This window comes from Strix aluco, chromosome W (genome assembly GCF_031877795.1).
Source record: "Strix aluco isolate bStrAlu1 chromosome W, bStrAlu1.hap1, whole genome shotgun sequence".
NCBI classification, from domain to species: domain Eukaryota; kingdom Metazoa; phylum Chordata; class Aves; order Strigiformes; family Strigidae; genus Strix; species Strix aluco.
The window spans coordinates 40,714,689-40,727,244 of record NC_133970.1 but is presented as its reverse complement, the minus strand read 5'-3'; the positions used below and the strand labels follow the sequence as shown (position 1 = coordinate 40,727,244).

The 12,556-nt window shown below is 44.1% G+C and overlaps 1 protein-coding gene across 1 annotated transcript in view; it reads right to left on the bottom strand.

The window, feature by feature from the left end:
- Positions 1-12,556, bottom strand: part of LOC141917814 (SET-binding protein-like) — a 353,444-nt gene that overhangs the window by 14,831 nt on the left and 326,057 nt on the right. Inside the window, exon 5 of the mRNA XM_074811386.1 lies at positions 25-192. Within this exon, the coding sequence (XP_074667487.1) occupies positions 25-192 (168 nt within the window). The remainder of the gene's footprint in view (positions 1-24; positions 193-12,556) is intronic.

Sequence of the window (12,556 nt, the reverse complement as noted above, 5' to 3'; positions counted from 1 at the left end):
GGGGATGGAGAGAAATAACATTACCTGCTTCAGATGTTTCTGATGGTGAAGGTAGGAGAGATAATACTGGAGTTGGCATTGCAACACTGTCAACAGCTGCTGGTTTCCTTCTGGTCATCATGTTACAGGCAGAACTTTCCATTTTACCATGAAGTGAAGTCTGGTCTGCTTTTAAGTGGGGACCTGTAATTCCTGGGGAAGGAAACAAAATTTGGATGAATATTGATAAAGTAACATGTTTGGGGAATATCTGGAAAAGAGTAATCAGTTGCTGTCCTTATTATGCCAATATATTTCCATATTTCCCTGTGTATGTGCCTGTAATATGGTCTTGATACTAGCAAGGATCATCATTGTTATTTGGTTTTGATAATTTTGCTTAAGGATGTACCATCACTGATCTCTATAAACAATTGTAAACCAACATAATAATTCCACATTACTACTTTTTCTTCTCCAAGCAAATACATGTATAAAGACACATCCTTCATATCTGTATTTAGTGGAATTGTCTATTTGTCATTCTCTGGGTAGTGTATTCTCCACACTCACACACTTCTCTATAATGACTTGACTCAGTGGGTGTTTCATCTGAGTAAGGAGCAAGCATCAGGAGCAGCCTCAGTATGTAATTTCCTGCCTAAAGTACATTACACTTATACTTATTTTTTAGGAATCCCCTTCCTAATGAAAATTTACCTTACAACTCATTAAAGTGGTGGGAGTTTAAAAAAAAGAGCAATTTGTCATACATTTTTCTACCTAATGATTACAATGCAGAAGAAATGAGTGGTAGAAATATACCAGAGAAGTCAAATATTCTAGAAAAATAGAACTTACACACTCAGGTCTGGTGGATTCCTCCCTTAATGTTTCTCAAACTCTCTTATGATTTGAACCCATTTTGTTTGCTTGTAAATGTGTCAAATTTAAACTGCGGGGATTGAAATTATACATATTAGATATCTGCCTAATACAACTGAATGTGTATCCACCCATTTATATGTAATATTTCTGTGAGTTCATGTGTGTGTATACATATTGCATATATATCTATAAGTATATGAATTTACTAAGTGGAAAGGCAGCTAAAATGCCTCATTTACTTTTTACAATAAGACTGGAAGTTTTTGCCCATTTTAGAAAAATCCTAGCAGTTGCTGCTTTGTAAAGATACAGTAGCCCTGCTCTCATGAGACCAGAACAAAAGTCTGCTAGGGTGAGGATTTTGTGCTGTGCCTTTGCCAACTTATGAAAACCTCTCCCAGTCTCTGTGATGCTGGGCAAGCATCAGGCATCCAGGACACACATTCATTTTTCAAAAGTAATCCTTCATAAATTCCTTCTTTTCAAATCCCAACCTGCACATGGGCCTCAGATAAAATGTATCAGGTTTTGGCAATTAAATTATATGAAGATTCAAAAATCACAGAGCAGCTGAGATTGGAAGACTCCTCTTGAGATTACTTAGTCCACCCCACCCTGCTCAAGCAGGGTCAGCTAGAGCAGGCTGCCCTGGACTATGTCTGGTCAGGTTTTGAATATCTCCAAGGATGGAGACCCCACAACATCTCTGGGGGACCTGTTCAAGTGCTCAATCATCCTCACAGTAAAAATGTGTTTTGATATTCAGACATAAACTTGTGTTTCATCTGCTTGAGGGTAGGGAGGCTCTGCAGAGAGATCTGGACAGGCTGGAGCGATGGGCCAAGGCCAACTGCATGAGTTTCAATAAGGTCAAATGCCGGGTGCTGCACTTGGGCCACAACAACCCCCAGCAGCGCTACAGGCTTGGGGAGGAGTGGCTGGAGAGCTGCCAGTCAGAGAGGGACCTGGGGGTGTTGATTGACAGCCGGCTGAACAGGAGCCAGCAGTGTGCCCAGGTGGCCAAGAAGGCCAATGGCATCTTGGCTTGCATCAGAAATAGCGTGGCCAGCAGGGACAGGGAAGGGATCTTACCCCTGTACTTGGCACTGGTGAGGCCGCACCTTGATTACTGTGTTCAGTTTTGGGCCCCTCACTACAAAAAGGACACTGAATTACTCGAGTGTGTCCAGAGAAGGGCAACGAAGCTGATGAAGGGTCTTGAGCACAGGTCGTATGAGGAGCGGCTGAGGGAACTGGGGTTGTTTAGTCTGGAGAAGAGGAGGCTGAGGGGAGACCTCATCGCCCTCTACAACTACCTGAAAGGAGGTTGCAGGGAGCTGGGGATGAGTCTCTTTAACCAAGTAACAAGTGATAGGACAAGAGGGCATGGCCTCAAGTTGCGCCAGGGAAGGTTTAGACTGGATGTCAGGAAGTATTTCTTTACAGAACGGGTTATTAGGTAGTGGAATGGATTGCCCAGGGAGGTGGTGGAATCCCCATCCCTGGAGGTGTTTAAGAGTAGGGTCCATATAGCGCTGAGAGATATGGTGTAGATGGGAACTGTCAGTGCTAGGTTAATGGTTGGACTAGATGATCTTCAAGGTCCCTTCCAACCTAGTTGATTCTGTGATTCTGTGATTCTGTGATTTTGTGCCCACTACTTCTTGTCCTATCGCTAGGCACCACTGAGAAGAGTTTAGCTGCATCTGCTTTACTCTTCCCCATCAGACATTTGTACACATGGATAAGATCCTCCTAAGCGTTCTCTTCTCCAGGCTGAACAATTCCAGCTGTCTCAGCCTTTCCTTATAGGAGAAATGCTCCAGACCCTCAGTCATCTTTATGGCCTTTTGTTGGACTCTCTCCCATATGTCCATGTCTCTATTGCACTGAGGAGCCCAGAAATGGACACAGTACTCCAGGTGTGGCTTCACCAGTGCTGAATAAATGGGAAAGATCACCTCCCTTGATCTGCTTCTCCTAATGCAGCCCAAGAAGCCCTTGGACTTCTTTGCTGCAAAGGCACATTGCTGGATCATGGTCAACTTGGTGTCCACCAGGACCCCCAGGGCCTTTTCTGCCAAGCTGCTTTCCAGCTGTTCAGTCCCCAACAGGTACTGGTGCATGGGGTTATTCCTCCCTAGGTGCAGGACTTTGCACTTGTCCTTGTTGAATTTCATGAGGTTCCTGTCAGCCCATTTCTCCAGCCTGACAAGGTCCCTCTGGATGACAGCATGACCCTCTGGTATATCAACTGCTCCTCACAGTTTTGTATCTTCTCCAAATTTGCTGAAGGTGTGCTCTACCTCATTACCCAGGTCATTAATTAACATGTTAAATAGTTTTGGCCCCAGTATCAACACCTTGAGTGCACCACTAGTGACTGGTCTCTAGCTGGACTTTGTGCCACTGATCACAACCCTCTTATCCCAGCAGTTCAGCCACTTTTCGGTCCATCTCAGTGTACATTTATCTAGTCTGTTTTCATCAGTTTGTCTATAAGGAGGTTATAGCAGACAGTGTTAAGTCTTGCTGAAGTTGAGATAAGCAACATCAGGTTGATCAGGCATGATTACTCCTTCATAAATCTATGCTGACTACTCCCAATCACCTTTTTGTCCTTCATATGTTTGTAAATGCTTTCTAGGATTATTTGCTCCATCACCTTCCCAGGGATTAAGATGAGGCTGGCCAGCCTGTTGCTCCCTCGGCCTTCTTGCCCGTATTGGACTGACATTTGCTCTCTTCTAGTCCTCAGGATCCTCTCCCAGTCACCACGACCTTTCAAAAATAATCAAGAGTGGCCTCATAATGACATCAGCCAGCTCCCTCAGTGCTTTTGGGTGCATCCTGTCAAGTCCCATGGATTTATGTATGTTCAGTTTGTTTAACCAGATCCTCCTCCACCAAGAGAAAGTTTCCTTTTCTGACCAGTCTCAGGGGCCTGGGATTCATGAAGACCAGTCTTATGAGTAAAGATCAAGGCAAAGAAAACAATGAGTAACTAGGTCTCTTGCCAGCCTTTTGCCACTGGGGTTCCTGCTCCATTCAGTGGTGGGCCCACATTTTCCCTAGGCTTCTTTTTGATGCTTATGTACCTGTAGAAACATTTCTTGTTGCCCTTCTGCCCTTGCTAGATTCAACTCCAGATAGACTTTGGCATCCTAAGCCCATCCCTGCGTGCTTGAACATTGTCTCTATAGTTCTTGGGGTCACCTGTTCCTGCTTCCACCTCTTTTTTGCTTCTTTTTTCTGTCCCATATTACTCAGGAGCTCCTTGGTCATTCATGCAAGTATCCTGCCACCTTTGCTTGATTTGATTTGCCACTCAGATTTGGTTTGGTATGTCTCCACAATTTCCCTGATCCAAGCCCCAGGCCAGCAGCAAACCTCCCTGGACAGCAGGTCAGGTCAGCAGATGGGGACCTTTGTCCCCTGCAGCAGTGAGCACCCACTGCTATCCCCGGATGCACCTGGATAGCACCAGGTAGTTCCTCAAAGAGTTCCCACAAGTACCCTGATACCTTTCCCAGAAGATCAAGAAGATCTCAAAGCAGAGCCAGAAACTGCTGCACAAACTTCTACGTCTGTTGGCTGCACTCAGATACCAACCAACATTTCCTTGTATTTGTAGCTTGGAGCTGCTATGAACAGTCCCTACCTTTGTCCCTTGCACATGAAATGCGAAATATTGTCTCAGAAACTGTGGAAGAGATGTCCAGAAGGCTCAGGCACAGAAAAACTGCACTGTGAGGGGAGTCTGAAAGATGGGGCTACGGAGTGGGCCAGTCGGAGATAGGAGTCCTGATGGACCTGTGACCTGATATCAGCCTGGAACTTAACAGAGGAGAATGGGTCTGAGTGCAGAAATAGTCAGAAGCGAGACAGAATGACAGGTCATGGCTTGGTGGAGATATGCAGAACAGTTTCTGCCTATTAGACCACACATCCTTCCAGAGCCTTAAAACAAGTATTAAGCATCTCAAATTGTATCCATTCAACTTAAGTCTCTCTCTGCTCAGCTTCTCTGTTGCAAATGAGAACAATAATATACCCCTCATCTCAAGAGCAGTGCTGTGAAAATGAAATTATCAACATTCATGAAACATTCATCTATTCATACCAAGGCTTAGAAATGTGGAATAAATGAGACATGATGTCACACACTGAATAGCAAGAGGAAAATCCAACTACCAAATAGCTGTTCATTAGGTGAGCACTATACATTGAATAAAGCAGTGTCCCATAGAATAACTGGGATATCTGACCAAGTAATTATGCCTATGGGATCACAGCACTATGGAACTGTGCATATGCAAAACTGAGGTTTCACCACTCCATAGTGCTTGAGTTTGAGCCTTAACATTATTTATTCATGAATGTAGTTTGTGCGCAAGAAATGTGCATATGTGGGTGTATGTATCAATACACATACACATATATGCATGTGCATATGGTACATAATAATGCTAACAACCTCATAAATTCAACATCTGGTTCTAATTAAACTGAAGGGCCTATATAAAGAGCCATATGAAAACATGCAGCTGTAACCTGTTGACCTCTATCGATAAAAAAAAAGTCTGTGAAGCTGTGCTTCAACATATCAAGGGACAGTCATTAATTTTTTCAAAGGTGATCCCTCACAAACCACTTATCCTCTCAAATCTCTACCTGCACACAGTGTTTGCATTAGGGACCTTGATTTATGGATTCCCACTCCTTGGATGGAGAGGCCTACTTCCTGTTGCCATGGTTACTTGGATTTTGGTTTAAGGTTAAACTATTCCGAAATCAAAATCAGTGGCAGGCACAGCATCTAACAGCAAGGTTATTGACTACCCTAGGATGCTTAAAGGTCAAAGACCAAAGTGATGCTTACTGCCTTTTGGCTGAGTCAATATTTTCAATATTTTTATTCTGTTTCTTCTGAAGAAGTAGTTGCTGCTCAATTACCACCTATCTGGGTTTAACAAGGTCATACAAATCATTGAGGAAAATCCTCCCCCTACAGAAGAGATACAATTGTAATGAATTACTTCAAAGTCTACATGGCCCAATTGAAGCTCATTGCCAATGAATCATGGGTTCAGCCATCTGTCTTTTGTTTTAGGCACTTGGTTTCTTCAGCCTATATCACTCACCTCACTGAAATTCTCATCTAAATTGAGGAACAGGAGTAATTTATGGATCTGGAGTAGCCAATAAGGAAGAACCATTAGGTTTCTTTCACAGATACCAAAATGCAGACAGAGACTCCACAGGCACCATTGGAAACCCACAGAGGTGCAGCTATTTGCTCACAATGCTGTGATTCACGCTGCAGTAGTGGGAGGTCTATCCCTTGGGTGGATGGACCTGCTGGCGCAGTATCATCACCTTTCGTTGGACTTTTTCTTCTCATTTTGGGTGCTCTGTTCAGAAGGCCTTATGTAAAAGAACCTACCAGTTCAACCCATCTTTGAATCAGGTGAAAATAAATCATCTGCAACACCATCAAAGGGGGCTCAGAGTTTAAAATTCGCACACACACATCCATGATTCCAGTGCATTTTATCCTTTGCTGCTCCTCCAGAGAGAGAACAAGTTGATGTATATGGGTGGCCTGATTCAGACCTTATTTATTGCCTGTCTGTTGTTCTTTATGCATTTCCTCCCAATTAGAGTCCACTCCATCCCATGAAAGGCCCATACCTTAACTTTCCGGAGTCCTACTGATAGCACAGACAACACTGCGTGCACATGCAAGTGAGCAATGGGTAGCAAAGCAGGGAGGAAATCAATCATTATTTGTTTAATGAGAAAGGGAAAAGGGAAAGGACAGCTTCAAAAGCAAGGGCAGACATGAAGGAGATTATCAAGAACCTAAACCAATGATGGCATGATTATAAATAAATAATCATAATGATCAGAAGTAAAAGGGTGAATCAGAAGAAGCACTATTCTAGTTCAGGGCAGACTGGCAGAAAGCCTGTGTATGAGGGAACACAATACTGATGTGAAACTGGCCTTTTTCTTAAAGATTTATGGGTCCCCTGATACTTTGGATAAAAAACTAGCATTCTTCACTCACTGGCTAAGCAACTTATGAGCTCTGACTGATAATTAATACATTAATTTTAAAGGCCTAGTCATTATTGTTGTTGTTATTAAGTATTTACGTTGCAAGTAATGTGGTCTAACTCCATTGTGCTAGGCTCTGTACAAATGGATTAATTAACTATCCTTCTTTACTGTTAAATCATGCTCACTCTGCTTACTGCATTCCTCTGTTTTCTCTCATCTTGTACTTATATGGAAAGGTTCTTGGACAACATCCACCTTTTCTTCTTTAATTTGTGTACAGAATCTAGCATAATGTGCACCCAGGCTGGAACTCTAAGTGCCAGTTCAAAAGAGATAATAAATGTTAATTTTCCATTGGAAAACAGAGAAAATCAGCTGATAAAAATTGATCTCAGTGAAGCTTCTGCTAGGGAAGATTTTTCTTTAGAGAGTTCATTGCATTGGATTTCAATACTCCCCAGAGATTTCTGGAAATCCACAGCTGTACTTAAATTGTTTATGCATCTGACCATTGTTATTGGAAAACTTACAAACTATTTTTCTCCCAGTGTCTTTGCACAATGTAGCTACTCAATGCAGCTGTACAGGAATGCACATCTAAACATTAAGTTAGTCATAATATTTGCATTTTGATAACTCTTTCGTTTTGAATAAAGAACCAGAAAAAAACTCATATCTGGGTGAATCTTTTCTTAAAGCTGCTTAAGTCAAAAGTTTGGCATTGCATCATGTTCCAGAAGGGAGAACTGAATTACTACATGATAAAAGTAGTTAAGGAAAGTAATTATTCTCCTTAAAGTAATATTATTACCTTTCTAACTTATGGAATTCATTTCCCTAGCTTCTATTTGATGTGTATTATAATTTAAAAATAACTGTACTTTCAATGTACAGCACTGCTTTATGGCTTTAGGTCCTTTTATCTTCCTCCCTTTTCCACCACCATGTTAGAAACTTCACCTCTTCTATGAGGGATTTTCTATTCTGCAGGATGTGTCCCCCTGAATAAAACCAAGTTCCTGTAGAATAAAAAACAAATTACTCTCATTGCCAACAGGCAAAAATTTAGATATGGAGATTGATTTATTTCATTCCAGCTATTTTCCTACTTTTTTTTTTTTTTTAAATCAGGATAGCTTTAGAGAAAGAAAGAGGGAGACTGAGAAAGCCATCATTAGACAAATCTTCTGATCTTTATCTGCAGTAGCACAGTCAGAAGAGCTAATGCTATGATGATAGCTTTGAAATCTCTTAGGAATTGGATAAAGAGAAGTGATAGTGATGAACTCCCAGCTAATAAGCAGAGTGCTTATTTCTGCAGAATGATCAATTTCCAGATGTCCTGAGGCTTGTCTGATACAGTTGATTTACTCATTCTCCCTCACTTCACTAATAAAGCTCAAGTCCAACATCGGATTAGAGAAGAGCCAGATTTCTTAAAGGGGCAGGAAGAGGGCTGGCATCATGGCACACAAATGCTGGCAGATGCACTAATCTCTTCTGCCTCCTCCTATAACCACTAAGCTGTCTTAAACAACTGCTGCCTTCTGAAATCATACACTTTATCCACTTTGGGTTAGTACAGTAATACAGACATTTAATTTGTTATCTTGTTAGTGGAAATTTAATGCAATGATCTAAAGGAACTCTTACATATTGTGATAAACTTTAGTGCCTCCAGGGCACTTCTCTTCCATAGGACTCATTTCACATCCCATCTATTATGCAAATGAGATGTGGAAATAGTTTAGTTCCCCTAATGTATCTGTACACTGATGGATTGCACAAAGTCAGCCCTACTGAAACTAATGAGGTTAAATGCAACTTGCCATTCCTTTCTACTTCAGTGAGTCTCTGCACCTGAGTTCAAAGAATGCAGTGCAAGTCTTCCTCTTCACTTTTATGAAGCTAAATGTGTTTCCTGACAGGGAGCACAGTGGTAACTGCTGCATACCTGAAGCCTTGCAAGGTGTTATTTAAACAAGCAGAGCAGCTGCTGTTACTATATATAGCTGTGGGGTTGTCTGTAGAGGCTTCAGATCATCTTCCATTTTGGGGAGGTGGGTCCCAGGACTCCGTGGAGCTGCCAGCTGCAGAAATCTGCAGCCTACAATGACATGCAATGTTTGAAAACAACATAGCTGTTAGCATTATCAATGAAAGAACTAAACCCAAGAAGGAAAGGGTAAGGAAGCATTATTTTGCTCATCATCAGGATGAGTCTCAAATCCCCATTGCCCCTCCAGCTAAGAGGATGATCACCTGTAATTTGAAATATCAAAAGGCCAGTCTTCTACCTGTTTCAAGCCTATATTTGCAGTGAATTAGACTTCCTAGGAGATGGAGTCTTCAGCTTTGCCTTTTGGTTTTCTTTGGGATCACTTTTTCCTGTACTGATACAGGAAGAATCATGGATCCTCCATCTCATTCCCTTCCCTCCTCCTCTGCATATTGCCAGCATGGAAACAGAGGGGGCCTGAGTCAAGAGACTGAGGAATAAAGGACGTGCAGCCTCAGTCATGGGAGATGAAGTGATGTGTGTCTGCAAGTTCAGTCCTTCATGTACTTAAAGGTGAAAATGGATTTAATGGAGCTGGTGGAAGTAGTTCATATTCCAGGACAGTAACCCAAGGGAGCTGTAAGTGTGCTCATACCCAGTCTCCTCCAGCCCCCATGTGTGCCCTTCCCAGGCCCCCAGCCCTTCAAACAGAGTGAGACTGGGATTTGAATATGTCATAGAAGAAACCACCAAATTTTATCATGCCAGAAAGTTATGAATACATGAAATGAGGATTTCCAGTAGAAGTTGGATCAAAGTAGAAGAACATGTTAGTTATACCAGTTCTATAAAGGAAGTTCTAAAAAGAACCCCAGAAGAGTCATTGCAGTGGGTGACTATGTTCTGAGGGGTATCGAAGGCCCCATATGCAGACCGGATCCGCTTCATAGAGAAGTCTGCTGCCTCCCTGGGGCCAGCGTCAAGGACCTCATGGCAAAACTCCCCACTCTAGTGAGACCCAAGGACTACTACCCTCTCCTGGTTTTTCAGGTAGGTAGCGACGACATTACCAGGAGAAGTCCTAAAGCAATGAAGAGAGATTTCAGGGCCTTGGGGAAAGTGATTAAGGGGTCGAGGGCACAAATTGTGTTCCCCTCCATCCCTTCAGTTGGGGGGATGGATGAAGAAGAATACCGGAGAACTCAACAGATGAACTTGTGGATCCAAGACTGGTGTTACCATCAAGGCTTTGGATTTTTCAGTCATGGGTTGGTATACAGGGCACCAGACCTTTTGGCATTAGATGGAATGCACCTGTCCCAGAGGGGGAAGAGGATCTTGGGGCAGGAGTTAGCTGGGCTCATTGACAGAGCTTTAAACTAGATCTGAAGGGGGAAGGGGGCAAAACATCAGCCCATCTGACGTGCATGTATACCAATGCACACAGCATGGGTAACAAACAGGAGGAGCTTGGAGCCATGATGAAACAGGAAAATTATGATGTTGTGGCTATTACAGAAACATGGTGGGATGTCTCCCACGACTGGAGTGTGCCAATTGATGGCTACAAGCTCTTTAGGAGGGACAGACAAGGAAGGAGAGATGGTGGGGTGGCGCTGTATGTTAGGGACTGTTATGATTGCTTTGAGTACAAGTGTAGTGAAGACAGGGTGGAGTGTCTTTGCGTTAGAATCAGGGGGGAGGCCAACAGGGCAGATGTTGTAGTAGGAGTCTACTATAGGCCACCCACCCAGGACAGAGAGGTGGATGAAATATTCTATAGGCATTTAGGAGAAATCTCACGATTGCTTGCCCTTGTTCTTTGTGGGAGACTTCAACTTCCCAGACATCTGCTGGAAATGCAACAGAGCAGAGCAGGAACAGTCCTGGAGATTCCTGGAATGTGTGGGAGACAACTTCCTGATGCAGCTGGTGAGGGAACCAAGCAGAGAAGGTGCCCTGCTGGACCTCCTCTTTGTGAACAGAGAAGGACTGGTGGATGATGTGGCGGTCAAAGGACGACTAGGGCACAGCGATCACGAAATAATAGAGTTCTCTATTCTTAGAGAGGCCAGGAGAGGGCTAAGCAGAACTGACATCCTGGACTTCAGAAGGGCTGACTTTGTCTTGTTTAGGCACCTGTTTGAAACAATCCTTTGGGAGACGATCGTGAAGGGTATAGGGGTCCAGGAAGGCTGGGCGCTCTTTAAGAAGGAAGTCTTAATGGTTCAAGAACAGGCGGTCCCCAGGTGCTGTAAGAGAAGCCAGTGATAGAGAAGACCCCCCTGTCTGAACAGGGAGCTTTGGCTGGAACTCAGGGAGAAAAGGAGAGTTTACGGCCTTTGGAAGAAGGGGCTAGTCACTCACAGTGATTACAAAGAGGCTGTGAGGCTATGCAGGGCGGAAATCAGGAGGTGTAAAGCCCAGCTAGAAATTAATCTGGCTTCAGCAATCAAGGACAACAAGAAATGTTTCTATAAGGATGTCAGTAGCAAAAGAAAGAACAGGGAGAGCCTCCATCCCCTGCTAGACACAGGAGGAAACATGGTAACAAGTGATGAGGAGAAGGCTGAGGTGCTTAATGCCTTCTTTGCCTCAGTCTTTAATAACAAGACTAGTTGTACTGAGGGAATCCAGCCTCCTCAGCCAGAGGACAGAGACTGGGAGAACGACCCCCCCTGCAATCCAGGAGGAGACAGTCAGTGACCTACTACATCACATAGACACACACAAGTCTATGGGACCGGATGGGATACACCTGAAGGTGCTGAAGGAGCTGGCTGGGGTGCTCGCCAAGCTGCTTTCCATCATTTACCAGCAGTCCTGGCTGACCGGGGAGGTCCCGAGAGATTGGAAACTGGCCAATGTGACGCCCATCTGTAAGAAGGGTCGGAAGGATGATCCGGGAAATTACAGGCCTGTCAGCTTGACATCGGTGCCCGGGAAGCTGATGGAGCAGCTCATCCTGAGTACCATCACACAGCACATGCGGGACAACCAGATGCTCAGGCCCAGTCAGCATGGGTTTATGAAAGGCAGGTCCTGCTTGACAAACCTGATCTCCTTCTATGACAGGGTGACCTGCTTATTGGATGAGGGAAAGGCTGTGGATGTTGTCTACCTTGACTTTAGCAAGGCCTTTGACACCGTTTCCCACAGCATTCTCCTGGCAAAACTGGCTGCTCGTGGCTTGGATGGGCACACGCTTTCCTGGGTAAAAAACTGGCTGGATGGCCGGGCCCAAAGAGTTGTGGTGAATGGAGTTAAATCCACTTGGCGGCCGGTCACGAGTGGTGTCCCCCAGGGCTCGGTTTTGGGGCCACTCCTGTTTAACATCTTTATTGATGATCTAGACGAGGGGATCGAGTGCACCCTCAGTAAGTTTGCAGATGACACCAAGTTGGGTGGGAGTGTTGATCTGCTCGAGGGTAGGGAGGCTCTGCAGAGAGACCTGGACAGGCTGGAGCGATGGGCTAAGGCCAACTGGAGGAGTTTCAATAAGGTCAAATGCCAGGTGCTGCACTTCAGCCACAACCCCCAGCAGCGCTACAGGCTTGGGGAGATGTCGGGTACGACTTGAAGGACTCAGACAGAACGGCCTGTACTGCTCCGTTGTTAGAGGGG